We start from the raw sequence: 19214 nt of genomic DNA, 5'->3' as shown, positions 1-19214 counted from the left end.
AATAAATTTGGTTTGAATGCAGCCTCCATTTGCCAGTTTAAGCAGGATCCGACCAAAAAAGGTCACTAGGGTTACTATCATAATCAACAAATAGGAGGCGATCCAAATCATCAAATAGGGGGCAATCCAAATCATCAAATTGGGGGCAATGAACTCGTGTCAACCAATCATCGAATAAATTTTTAAATTCTTTCCAGCATATCACACTTGCTAATAAACCTGTGTCAAACAAACGTCAAATAAATTTTTTAAAATTCTTTCCAGCACATTGCACATGCTATAAATAACCCGATCTTGGCTCTGGAGACAGCCATGGAACAAGGAGAGGGTATTTACCAGGATGGGAAATGAAAATGTGAAAATATCCGTCATAGAAACCAGACACAGGAAAATGATAGGAAAGTTTGACAGTCCAAAACATCTTGAAGAAAATTGAAACATGAAAGGGAGTATTATAAAGTGAAACCTGATCAGACACCAAGTCAAAAAAGAAAATCGCATCTTACCAAAATGCACCAAATCTTAATGTTGATTAGTATAACAAAGTATAAGGAAACCCATGTTCACTACAAGAAAGTTTCTGTAAACTTTAGTTAAACATTTTCCTAGTCCTATAACAAGATGCCCTGCTAAGAAAAGAGTCCATGAAATAGGTAGTGCAAATATGTGCATTAGAACTTGATTTTGTCATAAACTTGAATTTGATGTATTCATAAACAAGAAAAACAATCATAAAAAATAACCCTACGTTTGTTTATATTCATTGGTAGAATGGCTCACAAGAAACTCTTAACTGACATTAAGAAAAATCCTGAAAAATCTAACTAAATTCATTTTTGTTTTAATAGGTAAACATTTTCTTTTCATTTCTTTTCCCACTGGGGCTCAAATCTGGAACTTCCCCCATCCCAACTGCTTCGCACTTGAGCCAGGCCTCAAGGGCAAAAATTAACAAAATTCCTTTCGTCAGTACATTTATGGTGAAACAAGACTTCAAAATCTTGATAGATAATGAAAGATATTATTCATCAAAGTGTCTCAAGATTCACAACTTTGTATGGGTATTCTTCAGTGTTGTGCCTGTGATAAGCATAAGGCGTTAATTTTAAGATGGTGATTTTCTCATGCTACTCACAGTGCAACATACCTCACAACAATTTAGTTGAAAGAAAAAGCGAAGAAATCAAAACAATCAGAGAAGGAAAATATTTTGAGCTTTTATTAGTAAAGTGAATTAGTTTTGGTACCTGATAATGAATGGAGGGAAAGGAGAGAAACACTAGCAGTTAGCAACTCTGTCTATTTTAGAACCAAAACATATCCAACAATGTTTACATGCAATCCACACAAAAATAAAAAATAAAAAAATAAAAACAAAGAACAGAAACCACAAGTTCATCTCCCAAGAACAATATCAACAGCATATATTCATTCTATATGTCAAATCGTGAAACAACTAAAACACTATTCATAGAGTTAAGCACAACAAGCATACTCTAGTTAAATCAAACTTCAAAAACCATACAAAAAAATATAAAAATTAAGAGCTTGTTGTTAGGGATTCTAGATAACGTTTCTACCCTTTCTAGCTTTTGATAAAAAATAAAAAATTTCTAAGTGTTCTTTTGTCAATATTGTTACTATAACTGCCAAATGGAGTCTAAATCTCTATAAAGATCAAAATTCCGAGAAAATTAGAAGCCCTAGATTCACCGGGGAAAGATGTATCCCTCAAACAATCAATTTATTCATCCTTTTCAATTTTGTCAATATTGTTATCAGAAAAAATTATGTCCAACGCTTCAGAAGTCACCAGAATCAAACAACAAAAATTTTACATGAAAATTGTAATCCAAGAACCTGAAACATATAAAACCCAAAACTCCTCATAAAGACCAAATAGAAGAGCAAATCAGAACCCGTGTAGAGAAAGCATTCAACCTTCTAAACTGGGTTAAAAATTCCTTAGCAGAGAACACATTAACAGAAGCCCCGAATTTTCTCATTTAATACTATAGATGACAGCATCCAATAAAGGTCACAGAATCCCTAGTTTTCTCCTAAAACCACATAAATTCCTGTAGAAAACTAAAAAAAAAACTCTAGTTTTCTCAGTAAACTTTCTTGTAAAAACAAAAACCAAAAGAAGATTTATTCAGAACAGTAGAAACAGCGTAAGCAATACAAAATTCACCAGATTCACTGGTCGTCACCGAAGAGAAGGCGAAGCCGGGAAGCGAAGAGGCCGGTGGAGTCAAGAGAAGCTTCGTGAAGGAGGCTGCGCTTGATGTGATTCATGCGATCATGGAGCCCTTTCTGTTCCTCTTTGAGAGAGGCAGTATCTTCTTGAAGATCATTGAGGCGGTACTTCTGACCGAGGGATCTGAGGCTGAGGAGAAAGATTCCAGACATGGCGAAGAACTGTATGAAGCTGTCTTTACGTTTCAATGCATTAGCAATTAACCCTAGCGTCTTCTTCTTGTTAGGGTTTTGGAAGTTTGAGGCAGAGCTCGAAGAAGAAGAAGAAGCCATTGGTGCTAGTGAAACAGTGTGTGAGAATGGTACAATGGCCTGATTTGTAATGGGCTTACGAGGTTTTGTGTTGGTCAGCCCCATTAAATCTTTTTCAAAGTGGGCCTTTCAGTTGGGTCATTCGATTTGAGTGCCAGATTGGGCCTAGGAGATAAATGCTACTTCTTATGGATGATTATCATTTTCTGTTTTTGGGGAAAAAAAAAAAAAAAAAGCTTGCAAAAGTAATTGTTTCAGACTGGATCAGCAGTATCAAGAGCGCGTTTAAAAGTGATTTTAGAAAACTTTTTTAATATTTTTAATGCTTGAATGATAAAAATTTTCAAGTATTAAAAATATTAAAAACGCTTTTTAAAATCATTATAAAACGAATTCTAAGTTTTTTTCAATTGGATAGGATAAAAAATATATATTAATTTTTATAGGATATGATCCTAAGATATAATTTCTTATGGAATAAAAACATTTTTGTACAATTTTATATTGAATTATACAAATTAATATTATTTTAAGCCGTATTAAATATATAATTTCTAATTCATTTAAATTAGATTTTTTTTTTTTTTTTTACAAACAAGGTGATATGAAAAAAAAAAGGAAAATAATTTATGATTAATAGGATATTCTTAAATATACATTAAACAAATCGGAAATATTGACTCATTATTTTTAACAAAAGTAGGGATTTATGAGTCTATTGGAAATCCCAAAGAAATGAAGACGAAGAATCTCCATCAAACTTGCCCAAAATGAGCCAACTTCAAAGGACTGGGATCCATGGACCCAAATGAAAGAAACTCAGGATCACATTCCAAAATCCCCAACTCCTCTTCATCCAAAGTCACCCATTCTTCAATCCCATTTCCACATCTAGTGTCCATGAAAAAAATCAAATTCTTGTACACTGATCCTTTTCCACTGAAACTACTCACCCATATAGGCCTTCCCCATCCAAAATCACCCTCATACACTTCAAATTTGCACCAACTGCTGAACCCATAGAAGTCCACTCCATCTTCCTCAAACGCTGCTTTTACCTCTTTAACATGTTCAAAAGCCACTGCAAAGCCTTCTTCACCCTGTAGCTTCTTCGCAAAATCGCAGCTGATTTTTGATATAGCCTTTCTTGTTTTATCAACCAAGAGGTCCAGTTCAGCTTCATCATCAACCCTGCCTTCTGTGATTGCTATCCAGAAGAGGTTTCCCATGGAGGATTCTGGCAACGATAGGATGGTTTTTTTCCTCAAGTTCACTGCGTGGGTGAGTATGGAAGACCTTTGGAATCCAAGTTTTTGCTTGGCAGCGGCCATGGCACGCTTCCATATGAAGGCGGACACCACCTCGACTCGGGTGCAGTCTACAGAGGCTTTGGCTTTAAGGGCGGCTATGGCAGATGCATCAAACACAACCCTCTTGGTAACACATTTGCCTGTTCTGATCAAGCATTTTCCTAGAACCATGGAGTAGTCTTGTGGGAGTGATTCATTTTGTGGGAAGAGTGATTTTGCTTCAAAACTGGGGTACTCCTCAAAACAGCCCCGAGCGATTGCGGCCCAAGCTTTGAGAAAAGCACTGATGGAGACCCCATCGGCAATCTTATGAGAAAGGCACACACCAATGGCGATTCCCCCACGATTAAAGATGTTAACTTGGATCATAGCTAGATGAAGCTTAGCCATTGGAGGAGTATTAAGAGGATCACAAGGAAAAAATTGATTTAATAACTCAAGCTCAGGTTCTTGGAGAAACTCTGAGAGGTTGCAGTCAACTCTAGCTTCAAAGTAAGGCACACCCTCATCATTACAGTCAATCTGAAGTTCATCATCACCGATGCTTCCAGCTAGAGGGTAGAAGTGAGTTAGGGTTTCAGATAGAGAATCCTTCAACCTAGTTGAGATATGGGAGGTTTCGATTGATTGGCCATGGAAGCCGTCGATGAGATAGAAAAGGAGGACTTGGGTGTAGCAACAAGGAACGAGCTGATCCAAGAGGGAGAGCTTGAAGGCCCTGAGGTGATGGGGTGTTGGTGAAGAAGGCTTAATGGTTTCTCTGGAGATGATTGTAACTTCCATAGGAGATGGCATCTCAATATACAAACATATGTAATTAATCAGAGAATACCATAAATCCTATTATATACCAAGAGCAAGATTTGGAATTGGTAAGGTTTGTTTAAAATATAGAAAAGCAATACACAAAGGGGAACAAAAGGATGCATCGTTGTCATACCATCCATTAAATTATCTTTCTATATCAGCAAACATTAGGAGATTGAGTGAGGAAAAACTAACATATGTTAATATGAAATGAGAAAATAGAATTCTATAACAAATATCAATGTTTTCAAAAACCGTGAACTTGGTGGACCGACGGTTGAACCATAATTTAATGTTATAAATATATAATTTATATATTATTAAAATTTAAAATAATTAAATATATATATATATATATATTATTTAAAAATTAAAATTTTATTTCAAAAATCATAAAATTAGTTTTAATGTAAAACAAAGTGAGAGAAAGAGAAAGCAAAAAAGAGACAACAGAATGTATGAGAAAACTCAATCGAATTTCATTAGGGGTCCTTCCATTTTATAGGGAGTTACACAAAATATTTTTGGATAATCATCCATAAGTTACCATAGTGGTACAAGATCTCATATTTTATAACACTCCCCCGTGGATGATAAAAAAAATGTCTCATTCAAACCTTATTAGGAAAAACCCTATGGGAAAAACCCTAGTGAAAGAAAAAAAAAAAGTACAATATTCTTTTGGATTACTACAACTACCTCGTTAAAAACATTCTCAGTAAAACCCAATGAGACAAAACCTAGACAAAGGAAAAAAAAAGTGCAGTATAGTGATATTCTTATCAATTAGTTTCCCCTCATATTGACATGATTGTATTTTCTCTAGTAGCACAACATGGAGATCTTTGAGTCGGCGTATTCTAATGAGCTTCTTGAGTAATGCATTTGACAATGCCTTTGTGAATAGATCTACTAAATTGTCACTTGATCTTATTCATCGAATAGCAATTTCATCACTCTTCTAGAGTTAATAAAAGTAAAAGACTTGGGCGATATATGCTTAATTTTATCACCCTTAATGTATCATTTTTTAATCTATGCAATGCGTGCTACATTATTAACTTAGTAGCATTACCTCTGATGGAGGGTAGTTATCATGTTTTTGTTATTTGTTTGATTGATTTCCATGATATTGTCATACCACCATATATAAATACATATCTCATTTGAGATCGAGATTTGTGGGGGTCTGAAATAGTTAGCATCTACATATTCAAGCAATTAAGATTCTGATCCTTCAGAATAACATAGACCCATATTATTGTAGTACATGATTGACTTTATTCTAATGTCTCTGAGTTGGTGTAGAACTATATCTCACAAGTAAATTAACAAGGAATACAATATCTGGTCGTGTATAATTTGCAAGATTCAATGGTGCACCAATAATATTGTAATATGGTATTTCTAAACCAAGTAGTTTTTCATTATCTTCTTTAGGACCGAAAAGGTCTTTTTTCACTTCAAGTGAATGAACTATCATTAGAGAATTTAATGGATGTGATTTATCCATATAAAAACGCTTCCAAACTTTCTTAATGTATGTTGATTGATGTACTAAAACTCCATTTGGAAAATGTTTGATCTACAAGCCAAGACAAAATTTTGTTTTTCCAATATCTTTCATCTCAAATTCATTTTTAAGTAATTTGTTGTTCTTGTGAGTTTTTCAGAAGTTCCAACAAGATTTAAGTCATCAACATACACTGCAATAATTGCAAATCCGGTTTCAGATTTTTTAATGAAGATGCATGGGCATATAGGGTTATTCATATACTCTTATTGTAGCAAGTATTCACTAAGGCGATTGTACTACATGCGTCCAGATTGCTTTAATTCATACAAGAATCATTGTAACTTGATTGAGTACATGCTACAAGGCTTTGTACAATTTGCTTCAGGCAATTTAAATCCTTCAGGGATTTTCATGTGTTTATCATTATTCATGGATCCGTATAAATATGTTGTAATAACATCCATGAGATGCATATCTAGTCTTTCTGAGACTACCAAACTAATTAAGAAACGAAATGTGATTGCCTCCATGACAGGAGAACATGTTTCCTCGTAGTCAATACCAGGTCTCTGTGAGAAACCTTGTGCTTATTAATCACACTTTATATCTTATGATCTCATTATTTTCACTATGTTTTCGTATAAATACCCATTTATACCCAACAGGCTTTACATCTTCAGGTGTTTGGACTATAGGTCCAAAAACTTCTCGTTTTGTTAATAAGTTTAACTCTGCATGCATAGCTTCTTTCCATTTTTGTCAATCATTTCTATGTCGACATTCTTTTACATTTCATGGTTCAGGATTTTCATCATTTCTTATGATATCGGAGGCCACTTGGAAAACAAAAATATTGTTAATAATAATATTATTTCGATCTCATTTTTCTCTTGTGTATACATAACTTACTGAGATCTCACAATTTTCAGGTATCTGTGCCTCTTCAAGGGCTTTCTGCATTATTTGCGTCTCTTTTAGGGCTATAGATTTATCAATTTTAAACTGATCAATCATTTTAGTGACCTCTTTTAGAGTGTCAAGTTTTTCTTGGGTTATTCTCTTATGGGGAGTTACATCATTTGAGCCGACAGGTCTACCACGCTTCAGGCGTATCTTAGATTCATTTGTTAACTGTCCTACAGAGACATCAATCCGTGTTGGAGTATTTGTAGTCAGCATATGATTTTGTCACTTTCTTTGTATCAATGAATGCATCTGGTAATTGATTTGCAAGATTTTGCAAATAAATAGTCTTTTAAACTTTCAGTTCACATCGATTGGTACGAGGATCAAGATAAGTCAAAGTTAATGCATTCCAAATAATTTCACATCGTTCCTCTGGAATTGGTTCTTCTCTCTCTAACAATGAGAAAATTGTCTCATTAAAATGATAATCCGCACAACATGTCATTCTACCTTTTAAGTGTATGGGTAGACTAGTTACTAAATAAAAACTTTTGGTTTTATAATATACATCCACATGACCTTTTATCCCGGGGGACCAAATTCGTCTTACAAGATTCTTCTGGATCCAGCATCGTATAAAGTGTCATTTACATGGAATGAAATACTACTAGTGACATGGTATAAGCTCTTTTGAAGCTTTTAATCAAGTTTCTATCACCTGATATAGTATTAACATTGTCTATTATCAATGTTGTGCAATTAATGAGACAAAAGTTTCATCAAAGTAACAAGTCATAAAACATTGTCATAAAGACCTCGTCTTTATAGAGTTGAAGAAATATTATCATGGAGAAAGAGTTAAAATCAATGAAAAAATATTAGTCATTGATGATGACTTAATAACTTGTGTAAAAGCAACGAGAGCATATATAACACAATAAAACAAATATGAAAAGAAAATTTAAAGTTATATATTTCTTAAATAATCTCACACATTTGATTTTGTAAGAGTTGAGCAATTTATACATGAAATAGCAATAAAGTATTTCAATAATCAAACTAATTGTAGTGATATATCAATAATTTTATTCAAAATATTATTATGATATAAATTAAAGTGAAAAATTAATTCATAAATCAAAATTTCAAGATAATATATCATGATTTGAAGCATCTTGTTGTTTCAAAACTTTAATTGAAGTACTATAAATTCATCTAAATATATATGTAAAGATATAACATAATATATTAAGAACAATAGTTGAATCTATGTAATTTCAAAATTATTTTTGGATAATAAAATTATTGCATTAATAAAAATACCATATGTGGCAACATGCAATAATACATATTATTTTATATAACTCAAAATTTTTGAATCATAAAAACATGTCTTAAAGAAAATTGACATGCAAAATAAATTTATTAATTATATGACCAAGTCATATATTTCACATGTATTCAAAGAATCTCAATTTTCTAAATCAAAATATTATTGTGTATTAAACAACTAGAATAAAAAAAAAATTCCAAACTATCACTTCTAATACAAAAATATCAAATTTTCATGCAATCCAAAATTCTACCTTTATATGTAAAAAAAAAAAATTCATATAACTTCTAATAATAGAAATTTATAAAACTATCAAACACTTAGCTATTTGTATAACTTGATATACAAAATATTAATCTTTTGATAATATGTAAATATTATCTATATGCTTGTTATTATAACTTCATACTATAATATATTTCATTATAACTTTTGGTTATATAAATTTCATAAAGTTGTACAAAATTGTTAGTTAACAATTTTGTTATCTATAACTTTTAGCTATAAGAAAGTAAATATTAACAACTTTGGCATAACTTTTGGTTAACACAAAGAATATTAATTTTCTTATTTTCATAACTTCAAGTTATGAATAATAATATTTATATAACTTCTGGTTATGTAACAAAATTCAAAAAAAAAATGTATCTTCTAAGTACATAGTTGTTCATTAACAATTTTGTTTTGTATAATTTCTGGTTATACAAAAGAATTAGAAATTGTATGCATAACTTCTGACCACAAAACAATTGTTAATAAAAATTGTTTTCCATAATTCTTGTTGTGAAAGATAAGTGAATACAAAATAAAAATTAAAAGCCAATATTTCTCATAACTTTGAGTTATGATTATTTTGTCAAAATAAGAAAATATTCAAATTTGTACATAGTTTTAGACTATGAACTATTTATGTATAACTTCTAGTTACACAATATAATTAAAAGAAATTCAAGAAATTAAAAGTTAATATATTTCATAGCTTCAGGCTATGATTATTTTGTCATAACAAAAAAATATTTAAATTTGTACGTAGCTTCAGACTATATAATATTGTGCAAAACTTCAAACTATGAACTATTCATTTTATAGTTTCTGGTTATATAATATTGTTTGGTATAACTTCCAGTTATACTATATAAATAAAAATAAATAATTAGGGATTATATACATAACTTTTGACCATGTATTTATAATTTTTGTCATAACTTCTGATTATAGGGATTGCGCATATTTTTCATAACTTCTGGTTATGAATTTACCTCATAATTTATAATTTATCTCATAACTTCTGGTTATAGGGCCTGAATATATTTATACATTCAAATAAAATAAGTGAAAATAGAGTCCTTTAATAAAGTAGAAAATATATAAATTTATCACATACATTTTTGTTAGAAAAAAAAGAGAAAAGTCTTTCTATTTCTCTAAAGAAAAGAATGTCTTTCTGTTTCTCTAAATAGAGAAAAAAAATTCTATTTTTTTTCAGAAACTATTCGTGTTGATAACGCATTGTAAAACAAAGTGAGAGAAAGAGAAAGCAAGAAAGAGAAAAATAAAATGCATAGGAAAACTCAAAAAATTACACAAAATATTTATGAATGATAATCTACAAATTACCAGAATCCCATATTTCATAACAATAAATTTATTTTAAAATTGGAAATTTATTATTGAAACATTTTCAAAAAATTATATAAAATCATAATTTTTTCAATTTTAATAATGGAAAAAAAACTAATAAAGTAAATAAAATATAAAAATGTAAAAAAAATCTCAAAATGGGATGAAAGATTACCGGAAAATGGAGGGAACTAATAAAGTAAATAAAAATAAAAATGCAAAAAAAAATCTCAAAATGGGAGTGAAAGAGTCAAAGACTAATATAAGCAGGAAAAAGAGGGCGAAGCGGCAGCGGTAAGGACAACAGTTGGGGGCGGAGCGGCTGACAATGGCAACAGCTAGGGGTGGAGCAGCGGCAGCAACAACAGCAGCTAAGGGGGACGAGAAGAGGAGAGAAGGGGAAGGGTGGGGGCGGGGGCAGGATCTGGAAGGGGGGAGTCGTTGACATGTAACACCCGGCGTTGAGCTTGCGGAAAAAGTTGATGTCAAATATAATGTTGAAGAATAAAAAGATAGTAAGGGTTAGGAAGGAGAAAGTTCCTGATGCTAGGCTCACTCTTCTTATGTACTTGAAGATTGACCAGGGTCCATAGAGGAGCCATCCAGCACTGGAGAGGACTGACATGCACTTCCATCTCCAAACTAATACTGTTGTTCATAGTGAGCTAAAATCCTGTAATTATTTATGGAGAATTCAAGGGTTCAATATCAATAATATTAAGGTTCAGATATCAAAATGCAAACGAATAAATAGACTGCACAAAATAGGAAGAAGCTTCCGATTGCTTCAGAATCCTCATTTCTACCAGGTTCATATCTCTAAGATCTAAGAAATTCATTGCAGAGTCCATTAGACGTCAGTAGCCATATGGTTTGAGTTACTATCACTTCTCATGTGCCCCAAAGCATCAACTTAATATCGCTTGCAGGCTTCAAAAGAGACTCAAATCTTGGAGTCTACCAAAGTTGATGCCCTAGGAAAGCCACTCAGAAATCCAAAGTTCCACATTGTTTGCTCTGGATATTCTTCACTCCATTGGATTGTTTTGTATCGCACTCAAGACCATTATTGAGGCCTCGAGTCCGCCCAATACCCAACTTTGGCAAACCGCGGTTCAATCCTTCCAGCAAAACACAAGCTTTACACCATTTCTGCAGATATAAACCATCTATAATATTAAGATGCATCAATGTGTCTAATTCAACTTAAATGCTCAAATCATCCTTATCCCAACTATTCAGAAGGGTAGGTACATGTATCTTCTTTAATCATTCTGTCCCATCAAAATGAATTGATGGGGATGGCCCACTAGACCAACAATTGATCATGAAATATTGAGACATATTTCTAATAAATCTGGAAATTATTGATGAAAAAGGTGGGGTACGCGCTAGGGCTGCTATGGGAGATATTGACGAGTCATTTTCATATCTAGATGATCCAGAGTCATGAATCTTATCTCCCATTAGGCGCTTACCATTTAAAGCTCCAGTCCACATACATTCATATAGATGACTTCAAAAGCCTATTTAAGTTTTTAAAATTGAGGGAAGTTTTATTCATCCTATTTTATCTCATCAAGTAACATCCATACAGAATGGTTATGAAAGTTCTGTTTGTATAAATGAACTTTCATAAATATTAATAGAAGGATAAGGTTCCCCCAATTTAGTTAGGCCTATGGCATGTACAATAGGGGTCTAGTTGTCATCAAGCCAAATAGAGCCTCACATATAGATGAATTCTATCATAAATATTCTTGCATTTAATATGAGAAATTTTTACATGATTTTGCACAAGTGGAAGCAGAACTGACCTGGCTAGAAATATAACCACACCGTTCACATGTTCCCTGCTCTGGCATTTTTGCAGAAGTGGATATCCTAAACTTTTCACCTGATCTGATGATGTCAAGTATAGCTCTGGGCCTACAATGAACCAACCGGAAAGGTGTCAAAATGAAAATAGCTGACAGCATCAAGTGAAAGTCTACAAAAGCAGGAAAACAGCATTATTTCATGAACTATGTGATGCCAATCACTGCTGAAATAGTGTCAAAGGCAACAACCTGATCCTTTCCAAATCTTTAATGAACTCACGAGCAAAACCACGATATGCGTTTGGAGAATAAATGCCTGAAATGTAAAACAACAGTACAAAATCTAATAAGATTGAGTGATACAGACAAGCAAAATTAGAATGCATAACATGGCACTCCCATAGTGCAAACGTATCATTACTTGATAGGGCAAACAGAACATTATGAATATTTGTGTGTGTGTGTGTGTACCAGAAAAAAAAACAACCCAATTCATCAAGAAAACAAATTTTAAAGATCAAAATACTAAAGGTCTAAAACAGGCCAATCACTTATCTATGATAAGTTCATAATCTAGAGACTGCCACATCAACAGATCCCAAGGGTAAGCTTATCTAGAAATAAAGAAAAACTGGCCAAAATTTACAAGAAAGGCCAGTTATTTGTAAGAAGTAGAAAATGGAAACTAAAAGAGGGTGCAGCAGGCTAAGAGCCACCTTCTTGCAACTAATACCCTGTATGGAAAAAGAAAAGACCAATTGAAGAAACTAATTAATCAATTCCAATTCAGCTAGTTGTATATTGCTAAAACCAATTATATGCAGGTCAGAGAAAAGAAATATCAAGCTTCTCAAGCTGCAGAGTTCATGTTCTTTGTCAAGCTCGTCAACCTGCCTTCCAGTGTATCATTCCAACCCCCAGAAAAAGATGAACAAGAAAACAACTCCCACCCCAAAAGGAAAAAGCGGAAGAATAAAACCTAGTAATAGGATAAGAGCTTGAACAGTAAAGGAAAATGAACACTTACATTCGGTGGAAAAGTAGTCTAGCCTTTTGAAATATGCATACGTGTAAATCCGGTTAAGGTTTTGCAGCTTACAGAAAGAAATAATAATCTGAATAACATATAACAAAAAACTCAACCACAACAAAGCTGTAAGGATATATAACAATCTCCTTTTCATAGGTATACTTAAAAGGCTTGCATCTTGGAATTGGTCCATCTTCACCAGTGATTATAGAAGTGCACCTACTCAGTCTACAAAGTAAATGCATCAACTCAGCAGCCAGAAAGAAAAGCGAGAAGAAGCCTGAAAGAAAAAGAAAGTTTAACCTATCAATGCATTACCTGGCAATATCACCTCGTAATATGTTTAAAAGTACAGTTTCAGCAATATCATCTGCATTATGTCCAGTAGCAAGCTTGTCTACTTTCAACATTGCAGCACCACGATCAAGAGCCTTAGGGATAAAAATAAAACCATGATTTCCATTAAATCCATTGTACTTCTTGCTTACAGGTAATCATGGTCTCAAAAATTTACTGGTAGTCTTAAGTTGTAAACAAGTTCTTCCAAAATGGCATCCAAGAATTGATGGTAAATTTGAACAGAGATAATCAGAGACATTTCCCAAAGTTGTAGGAAATTTTTAATTATTCTAATATATTATTTCCTACGAAAAGCTCTGTGGACAAATTTCCATCATACCTTTTTCCTTGCAAATAATCAGTCTTAAAATGTCTTCCAAATAGTTGCAATTCAAGTTTAGAAAGGTTGTCCATATCAAAATCAAAAGCAAATTTAACCAGAAAAACTCTAGAATTTTACCAAAAAATTTTAACAAATTTTAGCTGTTTCATATATATATACTATACAATATCTCTTTGGATAGATTTTTTTTTTTCCCTCTTTTTTATCACTCCACATGAAAAGGATAAAATAAAGTAAAAAAAAAAATTACAAACTTGTAAAAAAAATCAAATTCAGACAAGGTGTTAAACAAATTACAAGCAATTTTGACTAGATTTAGTAGAAGTTTGGACAATTTTCAACCATTATAACATTTTTCTAAACAATCATGGTCTTAAGAATTCAACAAATAGTGACAACATGTTAATAAATTAAAATTCAGAAAAGGCCCACCAAATCAAATTGAAAGAAAACTCAACCAAAATCAGTGTTAGGACTTTTCCTTAAATTCAAGGAAAATTTCAACCATTTGACCGGTAAGAATACGAGCTACAATTTCAGAAAATATAATGAAATTCAGGGAATTTGGATCTAATAAATAAAAGAAATTCTAAATTAGGTGTTTCCCAAAGTTCATATTAGATTTAGGCTAGAAAAAAAAAATTCCCTTTAAAATGATTTACGATCTCATGAGAAGAGTGAAATGAAATTTACTCAGCAGGGTTAAAGGCTAAGGTTTTTAATTAGACCACAAAAGTGCAGAGAGATGAGAATGGACGGAGGGTTGTTAATGCCTGGTCATGTATGAAGGTTACAGGTTCATGCTTCATAAAACAGAAAGCCAGTTTTCATAAGGCAAGTTGAATTCCTATCTCGCTAAACATTCTATGGCCCTGAACAAGAAGCCATTAGATAATTCTGGATACTTTCAGCACATATCAGAGGCGATACACTTATTGAAAAAAATACAATTTTCATTTCCTAGCCTAGAAGAAATTAATTCTCACACCTGACGACGAAAAACACCACAAAATGTGCAGTTGTTCTTTAAACCTATCATCTTCACTATTTCATCCATCGTCCATCCATACAAATCCTTGTAAGATACAACCTTCAGTGGCAGGCCATACTGAGGAAAAAAAAACAAAAAAGAAAAAACAGATAATATTATTTAGAAAATAAAGAAACATCTTCTGCTTTGAAATATACTCATAGACATTTAGAAGATTTTCATTTTCTTAGTACTCGGATGTACATCTTCTTAGCACTTAGGTGATCAACCGAGTATTTTGCTTTCCATTTTCCTTGCCTTGAACTTGTAACGTATATCATATTGCTCTCCCATCATGTTACCCTTGGCTTGAAAACAATTGACAAGGGACTCTACTTGTAATTAGTGGGGTACTTTACTTCTTATAGTTGATGGTAACAAACTCTACTTGTTGCAACATCTTCTTGGTGTCTTATTCATGTTCACAACCTTCTAGAATCATTTTCCTAATTCTATTCTTACTTTTTAATGTATTTGAAGTTGTCTAGACTTTGAACCTTTACATGTAAATAAATAATCTCTTTGTGGATTTTGTACTTAAATATATTTAGTTTAATTGTTTGAACTTCTATATGTTTTTTGTAAGAAAAAATTTATTTTCAATCATCTCTCATTCAATTTTTGGATCAAACTTTTATTAGTTAATTTTAAACTAAACTCTTATTCATAGAGAACTTTAACTATTTTTTTAATAAATAATTATGCAATTAAAATTTTATTTTAACATAAAATCCAAAAACTAGTTAAGGAGATTATGCAAAATGCATCTTCTCATGAGACTTTGAAAGAACATAAGAGTCTTGCAACAGTAAAATTATAATGATAACATTAAAGTTATAATAATAAGATCAATGTTTCCACAACAAGAGAGTTTTCATAAATAAAATCTTTAAATGATAATTATAATTAATAAAATTATAAATAAATGAAGATTAAAACTAGAAAAATTCTTTCCCATAATTATCATTCTCTAGTGAAAGTTATGAGAAAAGTTCTGAATGTTGATGATATATATTGCTTTGTACTCTAACTTTGATATCAAAGACCATTACTTTGCATTTTGATAAGAAATTGACTTTTTGTTCATCATTCCCACAAATAACACCAAATTGTAGGGAGCTAAAAAATTCTCCTTAAACAAGATAAAAGAGTAATAATAAAAAAAAACCTATGCCATAATCATATATGATTTAACTATAGAAAAAGTTGTTGAGTGCTAAAACTTATAAAGTTCCATGAAAAGATATCCCATCTTTGCATAGAATCTATAAGTTTTGACACTTAATAACTTTTTTATGGTTATATAATCATAACAAAAATGTCTTTTCTGGATTACTTATCTTTCATACCATTTATACTTGTATTATTGTTAACAGAATTTTGTGGCTCCTACAATTTGGTATTGCCGATAAGAACAATGAATAAAAAGTTAATCACCTATCAAAATGTAAAGTCTTGTAAAATATTGAAGCCGAAGTGCAAAGTACTATACATTATCAACAATGAGAATTGGATTTCAAACTCTTAGAACTTTCACTAGAGAATGATATTCTAGACACAAAATTTTTCTAGTCTGAATTTTCATTTATTTATAGTTATATTGATTATAATTATTATTTAAAGATTTTATTTATAAAAACTCTTTTGCTATAAAAACACTAATCTCATCACTATACTTTTTATTTTATTATTATAATTTTATTGTTGTAGAACTCTACGTTCTTTTAGAATTACACAATAAGATGCAACTTGCATAATCTCTTTAATTTTTTTGGAAGTTATGCTAATATAAAATTTATTAGCATAATCATCTATTTAAAAAAATAACTAAAGTTCTTCATACATAAAAGCTCAATTTAAATTGATTAATAAAAGTTCAATCTAAAAATTGATTGAGAGATAGCCAGGAAAAAAAAAAAGAATATATATATATATATAAAAGAAGTAAATAAATACCCTAAATATGTTTTATCACATAACTCAACAAAAGATTATGTATGTAAATATGAAGGTTCAAAGTCCAAGCAACTTCAAGTACACTAAAGACTATGAATAAAATTGAGGAAAAGGAAAGATTGTCAACCACATCAAATAGAATTACTTGCCATCAACTAGAACAAGTGAGTTCCTCACCAACTACTAGAAGTAGAGTGCATTGCCACCTTTCTTCAAGCCAAAGGTGTCATGATAGGGGAAGCCAAAGGTCTCATGATAGGGGACCAATGTAGTTTACATTACGACTTCAAAGCAAGAAGGACAATGAAAAGCAAACTACTTGGATGAGAGCACCCGAATACCCAGAAGGTGTACATCCGACTAGTAAGATGATAACTACAATCATGTTAAGAGGAATTTTTAACTCCTACAATATATTATTTAAAAATAAACAAACAACTATTTTTATTTTTTTTTGATAACCAAGGAACTTTCTATTGCCAAACCCTTAGAACTCTCTTTTGCACGATACTCATGGACATTTAGAAGGATTTTTCATAACAAAACTGTGCACCTGAATTTCGTTTCTTTTGACAGTTTCAAGTGAGTCATCCCTGTACCCAGTAATTCCCTCGTCAACTGACAAAAGGAAGAGATCGAGGCCATAATTATGCCTGCGATTCAATTCTGATAATACATAAGCAAGGACTGTGGAATCTGCATAGATGAGGGAAACGGTAATGAGAAGAAACAGATACTCAATTCATTATCTACTATCTATTGGCACAAGCATATCAAAGTCATATTTGAGAAAACACGCTACTCAATGAATCCAGTTTTTAATACATATCAGCACAATTGATTAATTGAAACCTCATGTGCAGTGACATCATTATCAGATGAAAAGTCACAAAGAATGAGGTATTCACCTTTTCCCCCAGAAGCTCCAATGGCAATGCGCTCACCAGGTTTGAATAGTTGGTTGTCAACGACTACTCTATGGATCTCTTCCTCAAAAACAGCATAGAAACACTCCCTGCAAATCTTCATTTGAAAAAAAAAAAATTAAATAAGCCCTCAAAGACAAAACCTAGGGTTCCACAGCGCGTGCAATAAGCAAATAGTGGATTACCATCGGGTCTACAAATCTCATAAATAAGAACCAGATACTACAGTGTTTGGCGGCAAAACAAAACAAATGCGAGGAAAAAAAAAAAAAGGAAACAAAAAAATCGGATCCAATCTCTCCTTATTGGACATGAAGAAGACAAGAACCCCTGAAACTATTGGCGAAGATTAGGTAAGATATTTTTTTTTCTTCTTTCAAACAAAAGATACATAAGTGAACGACAATCAGAAATTTTCTTATATTTACTTTACTTTTTCCTCCGTTTTCTCAGCAACCAAACAGCGGAACAACTGAAATTGAGAGGGTCGCAGAGGTACCTGCTCTAGGGTTTTGGGGCGCTTAAGAGCGGCTCTCCTCTGGCTACAGATGGAGCACTGTACAGGGCCAGCCTTCTTAGGCTTAACCTCAGCTTCCCCCATTCACTCTGCAAACTCCCAACCAGAGGAATTATTTCCCAAAATTGATACTTACAGAAGCAATTGTCTCCGAAAACAAACAATAGAAGTCACTAGAAACTTCGAGAGAAGCAGCCGCCAGAGGCCTGTCGAGGAAGAGAAGAGAGGCGGATACAATCTTCGGTTTCTATCACTACCAGTAATAATCGAAACGGCAGCTACATGTGTTTCTATTGTAACAGTACCATACGAATTGGGTTCTGTGATAATATATACTGATTTTTTTTTTTATTATTTTTAATCGTGTAAGAAACGATCCTCGAATTCTAAATCTAATCTCTTATGTTTTAAACCATTTTTGACTTAAATGTTTTCAAATGGTATAATTTCCACGTAGGTTTTAAAAAATTAATATAAAGAATTAGATTTACAAATCAAGAGTTATTTCATCTTTTTTTAATCAAATAGCACAATTAAATGATCAAAATGTCACATAGGCTTTTTTTTTCCTAATGTCATTTTTCTTTGACTAATTTTATTTACAATCCATTTAAAGTTTAATGTAAATACACTATTCACTGATGGTTCAAATTTTATCCTAATAATATATTTCATCTAATTCATTTTCTATGATCTAAAATGTTAAAAAGCAATAACTTTGCAGTAACAACCAATAGGCATTAATGACATCTAATAGTAACTTGTAGCTAACGATCCATTGATTTGATGAAAAATTTTCTATGATCTATGGAGTATGAGAATATTGTGGAAATTGGTATGATTGAACTAGGTAGTAGAGAGGTGTTGAGAAAAACTCAACAAAAGAGAATGGAAGAGTAGAAATTGAAGGATCTTAAGGCAAAAACTTACTTGTTCCAAGCTATTGATCGCTCGATCCTAGAAACAATCCTCAATAAAGACAATTCCAATAAATTTGGGACTCCATGAAAAAGAAGTATCTAAGGACAACAAGAGTGAAATGGGTACACCCCTAAGCACTTCATGTTGAACTTGAAGCTCTATGAATGAAGATAGGAGAATCGGTTTCAAAGTACATTTCAAGTACAATGGTAATCACAAATAATAAGCCAATTAGTAGGGAAAACGTTGAGGATATCACCATAGTTGAGAAGACTCTTCAATCTTAATAACAAATTTTAATTATTTTTTGTGTGATTGAAGAATTAAAA

The 19214-nt window shown here is 32.1% G+C and overlaps 3 protein-coding genes across 3 annotated transcripts; all 3 read right to left on the bottom strand.

Annotated features, from left to right (window-relative positions):
* Positions 1 to 1980: 1980 nt before the first annotated feature.
* On the bottom strand, positions 1981 to 2654 carry LOC100247271 (uncharacterized). Its single transcript, XM_002285878.5, has one exon. It carries the CDS (start codon positions 2614 to 2616, stop codon positions 2200 to 2202), a length of 417 nt encoding a protein of 138 aa, XP_002285914.2. The 5' UTR covers positions 2617 to 2654; the 3' UTR covers positions 1981 to 2199.
* A 612-nt stretch (positions 2655 to 3266) lies between these two features.
* LOC100264373 (stemmadenine O-acetyltransferase-like) lies at positions 3267 to 4616 on the bottom strand. The gene has a single exon (XM_002284781.5). It carries the CDS (start codon positions 4614 to 4616, stop codon positions 3267 to 3269), a length of 1350 nt encoding a protein of 449 aa, XP_002284817.3.
* Positions 4617 to 10664: 6048 nt separating this feature from the next.
* Positions 10665 to 18344, bottom strand: LOC100242135 (cytoplasmic tRNA 2-thiolation protein 1). The gene is made up of 10 exons (XM_002285879.5): positions 17947 to 18344; positions 17430 to 17544; positions 17075 to 17217; positions 14524 to 14643; positions 13172 to 13284; positions 12989 to 13081; positions 12851 to 12891; positions 12073 to 12139; positions 11821 to 11932; positions 10665 to 11155 (listed from the first exon to the last, which is right to left on the bottom strand). The coding sequence occupies exons 1-10, from the start codon at positions 18046 to 18048 to the stop codon at positions 10991 to 10993; spliced, it is 1071 nt and encodes a 356-aa protein (XP_002285915.1). The 5' UTR covers positions 18049 to 18344; the 3' UTR covers positions 10665 to 10990.
* Between the last annotated feature and the right edge of the window lie 870 nt (positions 18345 to 19214).

The sequence above is a fragment of the Vitis vinifera genome, chromosome 18, assembly GCF_030704535.1.
Source record: "Vitis vinifera cultivar Pinot Noir 40024 chromosome 18, ASM3070453v1".
In the NCBI taxonomy this organism is placed as follows: Eukaryota; Viridiplantae; Streptophyta; class Magnoliopsida; order Vitales; family Vitaceae; genus Vitis; species Vitis vinifera.
This window is presented reverse-complemented; position numbering and strand designations above follow the sequence as displayed.